This window comes from Ailuropoda melanoleuca, chromosome 5, assembly GCF_002007445.2.
Source record: "Ailuropoda melanoleuca isolate Jingjing chromosome 5, ASM200744v2, whole genome shotgun sequence".
Classification (NCBI taxonomy): domain Eukaryota; kingdom Metazoa; phylum Chordata; class Mammalia; order Carnivora; family Ursidae; genus Ailuropoda; species Ailuropoda melanoleuca.
In genome coordinates this window covers 79,229,099-79,246,218 of record NC_048222.1, presented here as the reverse complement: position 1 = coordinate 79,246,218, position 17,120 = coordinate 79,229,099, and the positions used below count along the sequence as shown (strand labels likewise).

Sequence of the window (17,120 nt, the reverse complement as noted above, 5' to 3'; positions counted from 1 at the left end):
TGGGTATTAAGGAGGGCACGTATTGCATGGTGCACTGGTTGTTATACGCAAGTAATGAATCATGGAACACTGCATCAAAAACTAGGTATGTTACTGTATGGTGACTAACATAACATAATAAAAAATTATTAAAAAAAAAAAAATAATAAATAAATAAATAAATAAATAAATTAAATAAATAAATAAATAAATAAATAAATAAATAAATAAATAAAGCCAGCCTGTCCTCAGATTAAAGCCCAAACTCCCTGGGCTGACTTTTAAGGTTCCTCATTATTTGGCCACCACGGTTTACCTTTTCAGCCTCACCTCTTACCACTCTCCTACCCCATGCTCTACACTCTTAACTAACCCACTCCAAATCCCCTGAATAAGCCATGTGCTCCCATCCTCAGAAGTTTGCTTATATGTTTCTTTCTGCCTGAAATAATCTTCCTCTTCCCCACCTGAGTCATACTCTTCCTGTAAGTCTCAGGTCTGATGTCATTCTTTTCAGGAAGTTTTCCTGACTTTCATGAGACTCTTCCTATCTCCCCAGGTACAACCCTTGATCACTGAAGCAGGCCAACCAGTGTTTCCGGTTTAAGACTCCCCCTACAAGGGTGCATTCTACTCAGGTTAATCTTTCTTAAGCCTGATATCTGTGTAATTCTTCCCTGTGCTCAAAAGTATCCAACAGACCTCTAGTACTTAAAGGAAACATTCCTCTCTCCTTAGCCTGGCATCCTTCTGGTGGTTTCTAAGATGCTGACCAGTGCATGTTTCCCTAGTTCCCTTTTACTTCCTTCTCCTACCACAACCCCCAATCCCATCTGCCCCTCCTGGTAAAGTGGCCCTTAAAGTCCAGCTGAACACATACCAACTCCCTGAAGCCCTCCTTTACATCCACAATCCATCTCTGCTGCCTAATAAACTGCTGAAATCTTTTGTTTTTCTGTATTTACCAGTTAACCATAAAGTTCCTTGTACAGCTATTCTCTCATGTATATCTTTTCTCCTCAACTCAGTGATCTATTTCTAGAGTTCTACAAGAGAACTTCACATGGCTCTGTTAAACCTTACTTCTATCCTTTCTTACCCTCTCAAATTTCTCAAAGTTTGTACCCACTGCTCACCAACCCTTCTCTCACTACTCTGCTTATTGGCCTCCACTTCACAAATCTTATCTTTTACATATCACCCTGATTTCCTTCTTGTTCAAACCCTTCTCTTCGTTTCCATGCTCCTGGCCTCCTCTCCTGCTTTAGATGGCTGACCTTGAGCCCTGTCTTCTGTTTTCCATATGGAAAAGGCTGTTTATGACAAGACAAGGGGATGGAAATTAAGAGCAGAGACAGAAGGATGACTCTGAAAAGAAGGAATACCTATACCTCTTTCTCTAAGATTGGTAAAGGAGGAGACGATGAGTATGAACATAGATATGACCAGCGGGAGTTAGAAGGAGGCTTGTGTGAAATCATTTGCCCCATCTTACCTGTTGGTATCTCTGGCCACATCTTCGTAGACACTCTGCACCCCAATCTCCAGCCTTGTGCAGCCATAGGTCAACATGTCACTTAAATGCCGCTTCATACAATAATCTGGTCTGGTCTCAATAGTAATTCCGATACACTTTGTGAGGCTTCTCTCAGAATACCTGCAGAGCAAACCTAAAAGTAAACAACTTACCACAGCTTTAGGACATTTAAAGGACTGTCTTCTCTTAGTCCTTCCTATAAGACAGTGGCCTCTGGACCCAGACTGTCTGGGTTCAAATCCTGCCTCTGCTACTTCCTAACTATGCAAAGAGGAATGTTGTTAACCTCTGTCCTTTGGTTTCATTATCTGCAAAATGAGGCTAATGGGAGTCACACCTCATAGGACCGACATGAGTGAACTAGCACACGGTCCTGTTACCATCACCATTTTCATTCTTATCCTCCTACAGTACGCTACTAACCATAGCCTCCTTGAAAGCTGTGATTTCAACTGTGGAAACCCTAGCAACCCCTTTTCATATATGTGAAAATTATCTGCCTTATTTATTTACCACTCCATATTTTATGTCATGTTAAATAAAAAAAAAAAGGAGAGAGAAGGTATGTATAATGCTCATAGGAATAATTTAGATAAAATGTCCTCTATATACACACAAGTCATTCTGCCAAGCCTATTAACCTTACCAATGATTTACAAAATTAGGCATCATTTTTCTCTTTCACTAACACCAGGTATCAAAGTAGTGAGTAACACTTTAGATTCTAGTTGCTTGAGTTAATGGCTTTATTGCTGGCCAAGAGTCCAGAGAAGTAAAAACGACTTGCTGAGGGGACTGCTGATGTGAGGGGAGGACCTAACATTTATGGAAGCCACCATGCCAAGCGCAATGCTAGATACTCAGTACATATGGAATGCTCCATCAGCTCTATGAAGTGTGTCTTCTTATCTCCATTTCACAGATGAAGAAACAGGTTCAAAGAGATGAAGCACCTTGTCCAAGGACATAGAGCTCATAAAATCCAAGTCAGGATTTAAAATTGGGTCCACCTGACTTCCAAATCCTTATTCTACATTTCATTTTACAGCACTGCTTAGACAATTCAGCAAGGACCATCAGATTCCTCTTTTCAACTTCTCTAACGTCCTAGAACCCAGTGATTCTTTTTGGTACACCCTTCTACAACTTTCTCAATTCCTTGGGAGTGTGAGGTAAACCTATTTTTTTTTTTCGTTTAATTTCCTTCGTTTCAAAGAAGTTCAAAGTTCTTTCTTGAAGTACAAAAATCATAAAATTTCCAAAATTTTGTAACTACTCCTTTAGGTTCACTTCTTCATTAACTGTCAATAAAAGTGAACTTAGTCAATGTTAATAACAGTTATTAACGAAGTTAAGAATCACTGAACTGGAGGACTGATTCTGAAATTTTTCATTCTTGACATTCAAACTCTTTTGCACTGTTTACTACTGTATTCCATAAGGTTTTATACAGGATTACCACTGGTAACAGAACTAAAAAGTAAGTAAGTAGCCCAAAGTTACTAAAAAGTGAAATCATAAGAGAGAAAAAGGGCTCAGATTTTACCAAATCTTGCCTAAGACAGGATACTAAATCATTATGCTTCTTTGAAATGAATCTGAAAGACCCAAGCCTCTCAAAAAGGTGGGTACCAAGACCTACAGTGACAAGAGTACATAATGCTGTGGCTAAATATAATTTTCTTCAAATATCAATCATTGTGTTTGGGGAAAACCATATTAAAAAGTTAAAATACTCCTATGTTATAGAGAAAGGAAATCACATGAAGACTGATTTAAAAAAAAAGGAAAGCAAGAAACTCTAAATTAGTGTATTTAAGAAAGTGAGTAAGAACATATTAGAACCAGGCATTCTAAAATTGTATCATAGATCTCCCTATTAACACTGTTTCATAAAGCCTCCAATATTTCTTAAAAGAAAGCTCAGCAGCACAACAGTACCTTGAAAAACTGGGGAAAAAACTAGAGGATGGGCAACTGTGCAAGTGGGAATCTTCCTAGACGGAAGAGAAAAATCACCAGCTAATCTTTCTATTGTCCAGATCATGAAAGGCACTCAGACACAGAGAAGCAGCAGCTGCAAGGACTATAAGGCCTCTTCCTAAGTAGTCGGAATATAGTATACGGACAGAGACAAGCCTTCTTTCCTCTTAAGAGAACTGTCATTACCTTTGGCAGGAGAAGAAATGGAAAAATAAAAAAAAATTCAGTTTCTAAAAGCTAACATTTTATATTTACAAAAAGCTTTTTACTACTATCTTTTCAGAATTTTATTTCATTTGAAAAGCAATTAAGCAGAAACTCTTAATTTGAATGACAAAAACAATGGGGTATTTTCCTAAAGAACAGAGTTCAAGGTCATCTTTCCTATAGGATCGCTGTATTTTTATTAGGATTTTGTTAATGCTACATTTAGTCCTACAATCACTGAACCTACCTCTTCATTTAACAGAGGTGTAAAGATATTAATGATTGTTCTTTAATATGCAAATACTTGCATAAAGGCTTTCAACTAGTCTAAGCAAATTACAACTTTTGGGACGATCTTCAGGGCCTGCCATAAACCTCCATTATCATTTTAGGTAGCCATCCAACAGTATGCCTCTCATTTAGTACCTTGTTCAACTTCCATACCTTCTGGGGGCCACAGAATTCTTAAGTTCTTGGGCACCTAGGAAATGTGCTACACATTTTCCAACCCTGATCATAAACTTCTAAGAGACCAAGTCAGGACTCATACCCAATTCCTTCTTCTAACTCCAATTCCACTGCTCTTTTTGTGATATTACAGGGTCATCTTAAATAAGTCTGGACCCTACCTGTGTGGGGCTATGCTGAATCCTACACTTTTTGTATGCCACAGTAGTGGCACCAACTATAAAAGATAATATGCTCTGCAAAGCCAAATATAACTTAAACCAATAACTTATGCTGACAGCATTTTTTTTTTTTTTACAAGGTTGGGGGGTGGGGGTGGGGTGGGACAATACCTTCAGAGTTTGAATGTACACAAAAACTAAATGCTACCCGGTCTTCAAAACATAGCTCAAATACATTTCTCCTTCCATAACATCTTCCCAGAGCCTCTCATAACTTTGTGCTCCCATTCCCAGAGCCACCCTGACCATAATATGAATACAGTTTGCCTTGTTATTTGTGGATATTTATCTGTGGATCTAGACAGGAAGCTCGAATATGTTTAGGGGTAACTGTTTAAGGGCTTCAGCACTAAAATCTTTCCTTCAGTGTAAAAGAATACAAATACAAAAAGAATGAATAAATGAATCAGGCATAACTGAAGACACAGGTCTCTCTTTACTCCCATGGCAGCGTCTAGATAATTCTGCTGGTTGGTTATCTTTCCTCTTGCAAAGAATCAACCCTAGAGGGTGCCTCACACTAGACTAGGTATTCTATAGAAAGGAATAACACACTAGCTCTTGTCCCAGAGATGCTTAACAACCTAGCTACAAGAAAAAACAAAGGTAAAATCAAGAACTACTTAAGAACAAAGAGCTAGAAAAGGCAGAAATATAAACATATATTATTTCTTGGTTCTATTTATGGAAGGAAAAAAGTAAACTATAAAAATGATATCTATTATTAAACTCCTTGCCTGAAGGGCCCCAACAAAGGGGACACTGAAGGAAGACAGCAAACCAATGTTAAAGTCTCTCTATTATCTTCTGGAAACTGTTTACATGATACACTCCAAGAAGGCTATGGCATTAAAGAACACTTCTCATTGCTATCAATTTGTTGCAGTCCTCTTTTAAAACCTCTGTCATTAATAAGGTCAGATATATCTTAGTCTACTCCTGCGTGAAATCCACTAGAGCTCTAGGCCCAAATTCCTGAAAACCTTATAGAACCTTCCTACATGGACCTCAACCTGCTTAAATGAAATGGCAAAGTAAATAAAAATGGTACACAGATGAAATGTTATTTTCATTAATCTATAATCCCAAAATCTGTATGTAGAATCTACAAAATTCTTGGACAGCCAAAGATTTGTTTGAATTGCCAAATAACATCTGGGATTATTGATGCAATTCCTCAATAGTAGCACCACGGAACAAATTTTTTTTTGCTATAATTATATCTGGAAAATATCTCAATAAAATTTTATGCTCTGTACAATGACTGAGTTGGGTGTTTGATGATATAAAAATAACTTTTTTTCCTTTTCCCTTTATTTTTTGAGACGGTGGTCAATTTTGCTTCCTGGATATTTGTTGTTATGTCAAGGGGGTCTATAAAACAATAAGGTTCTGTCCAACACAAACCAAGGAAACAGAATTCTGATTTTTAAATGAGCACAACCTATGACAAACTAACCTGGTGACCTTGTAGTTTAGAGGCTAATCAGGGATCCTTGCTCCCTATCATGCTAGTTGACAAGGTGTAAGATATGTATAGGCAAAACAACCTATAACATTTTGGGTTTTGATTCTTTCAACAGCTGACAAGAATGCTATCAGACAGCTGAAGAACCAACAGCAATGCATTATTAATAGAAAAAAAAATCACAGTTATTACACATTCTTTTAACATTACATTTACATTCAAATTTAACGACTATATAAGGTCTATAAATGCATTATAGAAAAGCTGTCATTGCCAGAAAATGATTGCTAGATAAAAAATAACTTCCAAATACATCTTTTAGATAAACATTCTCATTCCAATAGAAATCTTCAAACTACAGAATGTCAGAGAAAGAAGTAATTTCAGAGATAATTTAGTCCCACCTCATTTTTATAGATGAGGCAACTAAAGCACAGAACATGTTAAGTGGCTTAAATCAGGTAATAATGTAAGATAATCACAGAAATAAGTGTGGAACCTAAGTCTCCTGATTCTTCATGCACAGTTCTTTCCACTGGGTCATTTCATAACGTTTCCTTAGTACTCTCTATCCGTAAGACATTATGCTAGTTATAAGGGATCTTCATTCTTAAGAAGACATTCCCTATTAAAGGAAATAGGAAGGGGTGCCTGGGTGGCTCAGTCAGTTAAGCATCCAACTCCTGATTTCAGCTCAGGTCATGATCTGAGAGTTGTGAGATTGAGCCCCGCATTAGGCTCCTCGCTCAGTGTGGAGTCTGCTTGGGATTCGCTCTTTCCTCTCCCTCTGCCCCTCTCCTGCCTTCTCTCCCTCCCTCCTGCAAATAAATCAAATAAATAAATAAAAATCTAAAGAAAAAACCAAACAAACCCAAAAACAAAAAACTAAAATCATATAGAACGGGCTCTCCCTGACCAAAATGGCATTAAATTAAAAACTGACAACCATGAGATATCAAGAAAAACTCCATGTTTTTGGAAATTTGGAAATTAACCCATTTCTATATAATCCATGGGTCAAAATATAAAGGATTTAAAAAATATTTTGAATAGAATCATAATTATAAACAACATATCAAAGTTTATGGGATTCTGTCAAAGCAGTGCTTAGAGGAAAACTTAATGGTTTCAATACTTAACATCAGAAAAGAAAAAAGGTCTATAATAATGGCCAGGCCTCTTATACCTTACTAAGTCATAGAAAAAGAACCATAAAGTACCCCAAAGAAAGTAGAAGAAAACAAACAAACAAACAAAAGTGAAGCAGAAATCAATGAAGTAGAGGTCACAAGGTCAAAAGTCAGTTCATTGAAAAGAACAACAAAATTGATAAACCCCTAACTAGACTAATCAAGAAAAAAAAAAAAAAAGAACATGGATTATCAGTATCAGGTTTGAAAGAGGGGTGATCACTAACATCCTACAGACATTAAAAGCATAATAAGGGAATTATGAACTTAATACCAAAAAGTTTGACAATCTGGATGAAGCAGACAAATTCCTTGAAAAATATAACTTACCAAAATGGATACAAATAAAATAGAAAATCTGAATATCCCTAGTTAGGAACTGAATTAATCATCTAACACCCTTCCATAAAGAAAACTTCAGCCTTGGATAATTTTACTGGTGAGTTTTAACAAACACTGATGGAAGAAAAAACATTTATTTTATTTGAACTTTTAGAAAACAGAGGACACACTTCCTAACATACTTTATGGGGCTGGCATAATAATAATAAAAGCTAACAAAGAAATTACAAAAAAGAAAATTACAAACCACCCTCTCTCATGAACATATATACAAAATCCTTTCCAAAGTATTAGCAAAATGATATATAAGAAGGATAACACATTATGGGGCGCCTGGGTGGCACAGTGGTTAAGCGTCTGCCTTCGGCTCAGGGCGTGATCCCGGCGTTGTGGGATCGAGTCCCACATCGGGCTCCTCGGCTGTGAGCCTGCTTCTTCCTCTCCCACTCCCCCTGCTTGTGTTCCCTCTCTCGCTGGCTGTCTCTATCTCTGTTAAATAAATAAATAAAATATTAAAAAAAAAAAAAAAGAAGGAGGATAACACATTATGACCAAATAGGGTTTAACCTAGGAATGCAAGGTTAGTTTAAAATTTAAAAAAAATCAAAGTAATCTACCTGATAAAAACACAGGAGGAAAATTATGTGATCATCTGACTAGATGAAGAGAAGTAATTAGACAAATGAATTAATGATAAAACCACTCAGCAAACTTCTTCATTCTAATAAAGATACCTACAAAAAACCCCTCAAGTAACACTGCAGTTAACATTGAAATGTTTCCCCTGTGTTACTGGGAATAAGAAAAAGAGGCCCACTCTCACCACTTCTATTTACCACTGTCCTAATGCCCTAGCAATTACAATAAAGCAAGAAAAAGGATGCAAATCCCAAAAGAAAAATTAAAGCCTACCGTATTTGCAAATTAAGTGATTGTTTATGAAAAAAATCCTAGGAAATTTACAAAAACAACTTTTAGAACTAAGTAGTGAATTTATTAAGGTAATATAAGGTAATATACAAAAATCAATGGTATATCTATATGTACTATCTGTAAACCATCTGAAAACGAAATTTTTAAGAAGTTCAATTTCTGTAGCATCAATAGACACAAAAATACTTTGGAATAAATTTAACAAAAGGCTAATAACATCTCTACACTGGAAATTTCTAAGAGAAATTAAAGAAGACCTAAGTAAATGAAGAGACAGACTATGTTCATGGATCAGAAGACTTAATATTGTTGTCAATTTCCACCAAATTGTTCTACAGTTTTAACACGATCCCAATCCTAACACACTTTTTAGTAGAAATTGACAAGCTGATTCTAAACTTTATACAGAAATGCAAAGGAACTAGAATATCCAAGACAATCTTGAAAAACAATGATAAAGATGACTCACATTACTTGACTTCAAGATATACTATGAAGCTACAATAATCAAGACAGTGTGTTATTGGCATAAGAATTAAAAAACAGATCAATGGGAAAGAACAGAGCCCAGCTCCACATTTATAGTCCATCAATTTTTGACAAAGCCACCAATATAATCCAAATGGGAAAGGGAAGCTTTTAAACAAGTAATGTTGAAACAATCAGAGGTCCACCTATATGGGAAAAAAGAAATCTTGACTCCTACCTCACATTACATATAAAAATTATTCAAGATGGATCACAAGCCTAATTGGCAAGCTTAATATAAAAAGCTAAAACTAGAACTAGAAGAAAACACAGGAGAGTAACTTCTTGTACTGGGAGTAAGCAAAGGTTTAATAAAGACAATACAAAAAGCAATAACTATTAAAGCAAAAAAATGATAAATTAGACTTCATCAAAATAAAAACTTCAGCTTAAAGTTAATCTTAATATAATGAATACTCAAGCCACAGACAGGGTTTTCATATTTGTAAAATATAGATCTAGCAAAAACTGGTATCCAGGATTTATAACAGCCCAATAAAAAATGGGCAAAAGATTTTAACAGATACTTCACAAAGCACATGATGAAGTGTTCATCATCATTAGTCATCAGGAAAATGCAAATTAAAGCCACAATGAGATACCACTACACATCTACTAGAATGGCTAAAATTAAAGAGACTGACAACACCATATGTTGGTGAGGATGTGGAACCACCAAATGCTCATACATCACCCTTGGGAGTACAAATGGTACAACTACTTTGGAAAAACGTCTGGCAGTTTCTTACAAAATTAAACATAAAATAGAGCAGTTCTACTTCTAGCTTACCCAAAAGAAATAAATACTACATTCACAGTAAGACTTGTACGAGTATATTCACTGAAGTTTTATCATAATAACTGCTAACTGGAAATAGCCCTGGTGTCCATCAATAGAATGGATAAGCTGTGGTCTATGCACACTACTCAGCACAACCACTGAAATACCCAGCAACACTGATGAATCTCAAAATATTAAGGTCAGTGAAAGAAGCCTTACACAAAAGAGGATGTGGTTATATGGAAGGGGAAAAAAGGGAATAACGGCTGCCTTTGGGAGATACAGGTGAGAATTCACTGGGAAGGGGCACTAGGAAACTTTCTGGGATGACGGTTATGTTCTATATCCTAATAGGGTTTTGATGCACAAGTATATATATTTATTAGAACTCATCAAATGATATACTTAAGATCTTTGCGCTTCATTGTATGTAAATTTACTTCAAAAGAAAACACAGTGGACTAGTAATGATGTATATAAAGATATATTTGGAAAGAAGTGTACTGAAGTCTGCAATGTATTTTGAAATGCATAAAAAAAAGAGGGATCCATGGATGAGTAGAAAAATGGATAGTTGGATAAGTATGTGATAAAGCAAGTACTGTAGAATCCAGGTGACAAGTATGTAGCGCTCACTGAAAAATTCTGGGTTGGTTGGTTTGTTTGTTTCATATAAAATACTGGGAAGAAAAACAGCAGCTAATATGACTGAGATCGTATTTTAGGTTGAACTGCCAATGTCAAGGATCCTGGTCACCATCCATGAAAATCTGGTTGACCAAGGGAGGAAGTAAAAGAGGTCAATATATAAAGTGAGGGGTGGGGAGTAAATCAGAGCCAAAGCCAATAAATGCAAGAAGTCTGAACTGTGCCTGAAAAAACGCCCGGCGCAGCAAGGCAGAAAATAGTCACTTTCAAGCCTTCTGAGATTGCTTTTGCTTTCTTCTTAACTTCTGCAAGTCTATGAAACTGTCTTCTAGGCCTAGTATCCAGCATTATCTAGCACTCTAGCTTTTCCAGGATGCATAAGGACACAGCTGGAGGATTTAAAGTAATTGATGAGGGGTAAAATAGAAGAAGGAACGGAAATGAATTAAAAATTCCACTGGGAGAAGGTATGACTCACCCACTTCTTGATGGGTAACTACCCTTTGAAATTGCATCTATTGAAAACAGCCAAGAAGCATTAAAGATTGAATGTAAAATTGCTTCTGGGCAGGACTGATTAAAAAGGAATAAAACTATTTTAAAAGGTTACTCTGAGTTATTTGGCAGTATTTACATTCCAGTGAATGGGTGACTCAGATCCTACTGCTGGTCCTTTTCATCTCCAGAGCTATGATTTTTAGAGGACAAGTCACCAGTAATTGTTGCTCTCTGGAGACAACTGACGTCTCAGTCTAGCTGATAGAAATGAGAGATTACCACTTTGCTTGATTTTATGCACCTTCACAGAAACCACACCTCCTTTGTCCTTGAACTCTTTTACTTAGCTTTCCAATTTTTCTATTTGCAAGGATAGAACATACTTTTTGCTACTAAGTTGCTGTAAATAATAACCAGGTTCACTTTTGGGGGCTTTTCCTTTCCTTAACTTTTTTTTTTTTTTAAAGATTTTATTTATTTATTTGACAGAGATAGAGACAGCCAGTGAGAGAGGGAACACAGCAGGGGGAATGGGAGAGGAAGAAGCAGGCTCATAGCGGAGGAGCCTGATGTGGGGCTCAATCCCATAACACCGGGATCACGCCCTGAGCCGAAGGCAGACGCTTAACCGCTGTGCCACCCAGGCGCCCCTCCTTTCCTTAACTTTTAATCTTTTAAGTAAAAAGCAAAACTTTAATCAGGTTTAAACACCGCTTAAACTTTGATCAGGTGAGACACTGGCTACCAAAGGAGGGTAACACGAGCTAACTGCAATTTGAATGAAGACTTTTAACATTAAACATTATGAACTCATCTGTCACTGTGTAATTTTTAACCCAACTTAGAATTAATCTTTTAAATTAAAACCTCTGCTACGCTAATGAAAGTCAGTATGGTGTATCTGTACTCAGCAATAACAACTAATAGCAACTAATCTTAAAACAAACATAAAGCTCATTACTTTACATCTGAGAAAGGTCAGCCACAAGGGGTAACCCAGCCAGTCTTCACAAATACCCTGGGTGCAAGATAACACAGAGAACAGAGAGGTAAATAGCTCATCCAAAAATTTTGAAGAAAACACATTATGTCCCAAACACAGTATCTCTGGGCTGCTCCCTTTCACAAAATGTTAACATTTGAAAATGGTTTTCTAGGTCTCTAGTTCTATAGTACAAACCAGACTATTATTTCTTTAAACTATGTAACATTTCCCTAAAAACTAAATACAATCTTTATTGTAGGGAGTTAGTAGCAAAAAATTTACCTCAACAAAACAAACAAGATGTCACAAATCAGCTTTATCCAGCTTATCTCATAAAACTATAGAGACCAGGCGAAAAGAACAAAACATGTCAAATGTGGGTTGGCATGATTCAGTATAACATTTATGGATGGTTTTATGGCTCCCAGATTGTACTTTTATTACTTCCCAAGAGCCATTCATGAGATTTGTTGCAATGAAGACTCAAATTATATGGAAATTTTCATCTGAAAGTAAAGTGTTTGTTGCCCTCTTGAGGTAAATTCAAGAACAGAAATAAAACAACGCTGGCTTGGCCTAGTCCATTACAGAAAAAAGCGTTCTTCTCCAACAGGCTTTTTCTACAAACATATCATGATCTGAAGCTGGATAGTTATAATATAAACTCTGTTTTTACCCCAATGACAGAAAACTTACAAAAGGCGCTAAAATATTTCTGCAAAAATAAAGCTAAAACTTCACACCAAGATTAAAGCAAAAATTTTAAAGTTTCAATTGATAAAAATGTCAAACTAGCTGCATCCTAAAAATTCATTATGCAGACTTCAGTTAACCTAGCTCATATGACCCAGGGGACCCGAACTATAGATGGTGAAAAGCTCTGTGGCAAACTTTTATGGAGGCTGGGAGGGTGGGGTAAGTATACTCAATTCCACTTAATAAACAAGGTCTTCAACACGAGAAGAGTCACACTGAGAAAAGGATATATAATATCTAAGTGTGGGTAGACAAATTCAGTGGTCTTGATAGATTATCCTGTTAGGGAATTCTCAGAGTTAAATGAATTTAAGTCAGTAATTCTGAGGTACTGTTGCCATTTCGATGTCATGAGGCTTTGAACTAATTAATGTTGTTTGCCCTCAAATTACGTTTTATTCTAAGCTATCATCTGATTTTCAGTATTAAGAAGAATGGGTTGGATTATATCATTAGTCCTCTAAAGTCTCAAAGGCTTCAGTGCTTTACAAAGCATGATTTATAGGGCGCCTGGGTGGCACAGCGGTTAAGCGCGTCTGCCTTTGGCTCAGGGTGTGATCCCGGCGTTATGGGATCGAGCCCCACATCAGACTCGTCCACTATGAGCCTGCTTCTTCCTCTCCCACTCCCCCTGCTTGTGTTCCCTCTCTCGCTGGCTGTCTCTATGTCAGTCAAATAAATAAATAAAATCTTTAAAAAACAAACAACAACAACAAAAAAACAAAGCATGATTTATATTCATGAATGATCAAGGTTTTGAATAAGCAGTAAAAATACTGTCATCATCTCATCTTGCTACTAAAGATCCTGTAGGAGGAAGAGATCACACCAGCCAGCTGTTGTTAAAAGTCTAGATTCATGGACATAGAATTAACCCATCACATTCTCTAGAAGCAATCAAAGTATGTTCCTCACACACTCTCCCAGTTGCTGAACTCTTTATACAGATCTCTCGAGATACCTTTAAGCTAAGGGGATAAGGAAAGTAGGAAGGACACAAAAGATGTCCCTATTCTAAGAGGTTGCCCTACCTAAGTTATTAGCTGTCAATATTTGACCTACAGATTGAGCATTCTTTCAAAATTCATTTACACATTTACTTATGGCTACTATGTGCCAAGAACTATTTTATTTACAGGTCAATGAAAACCACCCTCAGGTTCATTCAAACCTTGGATGCACTTACCACTCTACAAAAAATTCTCTAAGAGAGGCACTATTTGAACAACTTTGTAATTACCTATGTGACCCTCCCTCCCCAATGTAAAAGAGAAGCTAGAAAAAAGCCTGAATGCAGGAAGGGGAGTGTAAAAAAAACTCGAGAGATCCTATTTCTTCCAATATTTTGAAGTTCTGATGATGTACACACGTGTGCTCATATACATGCAGACACACACTCTCTCATACATCTTTGTACCTAGCATAGTTTCCTGGATTATAGCAAAGTTCAGGCTCTGAAAGCAAAGCTGCCTGGTTTCACACCCCACTCGGCCACCAACTACCTGTATAACTTTGACAAGCTGCTTAATCTCTGTGCCTTAGTTTCCTTACCTGTAAAACACGGATAATTTAAATACTCAACTCAGGGCACCTGGGAGGCTCAGTTGGTTAAATGTCTGCCTTCAGCTTAGGTCACGATCCCAGGGTCCTGGGATCGAGTCCCACATTGGGCTCCCTGATCAGCGGGGAGCCTGCTTCTCCCTCTTCCTCTGCCCCTCCCCCTGCTTGTGCTCTCATGCTTTCTCTCAAATAAGTAAATAAAATATTTAAAAATAAATAAATAAATACTTAAAGGTTTACCGTGAGTTTTGAATAAATGAATAAATATTTATCACAATGCCCAGCACATGATATACAGAGTAAACATGAATGTCCTCCTTTATCCCCATCTCCCATGTTCCTTCCTCCTCAGCTCTAACTAATGCCCATAATAATCATCACTCTACTACCGCTTCAATGCATTTACATTTTCTAAGCATTTAAACACATTTCCATGCGTTTACTTTTCCATGCATTTACATTTATGTGCATGTAAAACCATTCACAAAAATGATGGGATCCCTACTGCAAGAATTGTTCTAAAAATTGCTTTTTCACATAGTATACCTCAGAGACCTGTAACTGTTCCACATTAGGTGATCTTATCCATCTGTGTGGCTATAAATGCCATGTATAGGTTGATAACCCCCAATTTTGCATTGCCAGCACAGATGTCTCTTGTATAGTCTACCTGAATCTCCACTTGAATATATCTTAGGTATTTCAAACTTAGCATATCTGAAGTAAAATTCTTGGTTTTCTCCCATATACCTGCTCTTCTGTCTTTTCCATCTCAGCATATGGCACCACCCATCAACCATTTCCTATAACCAAAAGTTGGGTATCACGCTTGATTCCTTCCTCTTTCTTACTCCCAACCCAATTCAAAGCCCTGTCATTTGCAACAATGAAACAGAGTTCTAATCCATCCTCTCTTCTCCATCATTACTGCCACCACCCCCAACTGAGCTATGATGGATATAATAGTCTTCTTTTTTTTTTTTTAAAAGATTTTTTAAAATTTATTTATTTGACAGAGACAGACAGCCAGTGAGAGGGAACACAAGCAGGGGGAGTGGGAGAGGAAGAAGCAGGCTTCCAGCGGAAGAGCCTGATGTGGGGCTTGATCCCGGAACGCCAGGATCATGCCCTGAGCCGAAAGCAGACGCTTAATGACTGCGCCACCCAGGCGCCCCGATATAATAGTCTTCTATCTGGCTTCTCACTTTTACTCTTGTACTCCTTTAATCCATTAGCCAGTCAATAGACAGAATGACCTTATCAACCTGAATGTGTCACTCTCCTGCTTAAAACCATTCATCTACTTCCTACTGCATTTCAAATAAAATTTTAGCTCCCCAAAAGCATTATATTCTCTGGCCCATACTTCACTCTGCAAGCTCACCTTATGACATTCTCTCCTTTGTTCACTGGAGTTTAGCCACACTGGCCTCCTCTCTGTTCCTAGAAGACCCCAAGGTCTTCCCTATTTCAGTGACTTTGTCTTAGTTTTTCTGCTCTTGGCCTGATTCCTCCTTATATTTCGGGTCCCAGCTTAAATATTACCACTTCGTCTAGAGAATAATCTTATTCTTTATCATAGTAGTCTATTTCTACCATAGCATTCCTGTTTATTCGTTGAACTAGTAGAAATAAGCACCACAAGGGCAAGGACAACATCCTTCTTATTCCCAGTGCCTAAAGCAGTGCACAACACCTAGTGGGCCTTCCATAAACATTCAGTAAATAAGAGGGACTAGTATATGGTAATTAACTAGGTTTTCCTGAAACTTCTGAAAATAAAAACTACTTCAAGACTCACTTTTTAAATAACTGAACTATATATAAAACATTAGTATTCTTCTTGCTAAAAACTGAGATATGAGATATCAAAAGAATGTATAATTCTCTTTTGTTTTGTCAACTACAATGAATAAGTCATATCATTCACGAACGGAAATTATTTAGTAATTATTAAGAACAGAAGTTATTAAATAAAAAACACTTGTTTTGCTGACTTCATGGCAGCCAGATGTTTTACATAAAGTGTACCCCTAGTGCTCTTTTTGAGTGGGCGAAAAACTCAACCACTCAAATCAAAACTACTCCTGTAGTTAGATCAGCCTAAGGTTGAAAAACCTTCAGTGATTATATGAATCACTCTTTCTCAGAGAATACTAATGTCAATGAACCATACTCACTTATTAAAAAAAAAAATTTTTTCAATGAAAACAATCCTTTCCCACAAAATAGATGTAACTATGAGAACTAGGAACGTGTAAGGTGATGGATGTTAACTAAGCTGACTGTGGCGACCATTTCACAATATATGTATGTCCTTATGCTGTACACCATAAACTTTTACAATGCTGTAGGTCAATTACATCTCAATAAACTAGAAAAAATGTATTTTAATTATAGCCGATCAAAAATATGCAAACAAAAGGAACAAAATACACCCCCACCCCACCCCCGACCCCTGCCAAAAAAGACCTAGGAATACAGATGTAGAGCAGAAGGAATTCTCACAGGCTGTGGCTAGGAGGATAAGTTGACAACCACTCTGGAGAAGACAGTAAAATAAGGATTTCTTACTTGACTGCCTCGTAAATATTGTTGGAGGTATGTCCTGATAAGGCATCATGTAAATTTCGAATAAAATAATCTCTGTATTCTTCTGGAAGGGCCATAAATGTTCCACCCATCACAATAAACTCCACTTTATCCACACTGTGACCAAGTTGTTTTAACTGAAATACATATAAATTCATCAGCATTAGACAGATATGGTCAACTACCCTAAGAAGGCACTGCAAATTTCTAATTTTATTTTGTAATGTTTTCATCAGTATAGTTTAAAAATGAAAAGCAATTAAACATATTTAGCAAATTCTGTGGATTAAAAAAATAGACTCCAGAGTCTGAAAGAAAAAAAAAAATTATAGCTCATTGAGGGAAAGGGAGAATTAAAAAGAATCAGCAAGAAGCTTAACATCAATACCTATGTGGAAATTAAAAAACACATGGAATATAAACTAGAAAGCAGGAAGAGCAAAT

At 36.8% G+C, this 17,120-nt stretch overlaps 1 protein-coding gene across 1 annotated transcript in view; it reads right to left on the bottom strand.

The window, feature by feature from the left end:
- The window catches only part of ELP3 (elongator acetyltransferase complex subunit 3), a 102,448-nt gene that overhangs the window by 58,102 nt on the left and 27,226 nt on the right, over positions 1-17,120 (bottom strand). Inside the window, exons 7-8 of the mRNA XM_002914410.4 lie at positions 16,659-16,813; positions 1,475-1,636 (exon numbers count right to left, since the gene is read on the bottom strand). Of these exons, the coding sequence (XP_002914456.1) occupies positions 1,475-1,636; positions 16,659-16,813 (317 nt within the window). The remainder of the gene's footprint in view (positions 1-1,474; positions 1,637-16,658; positions 16,814-17,120) is intronic.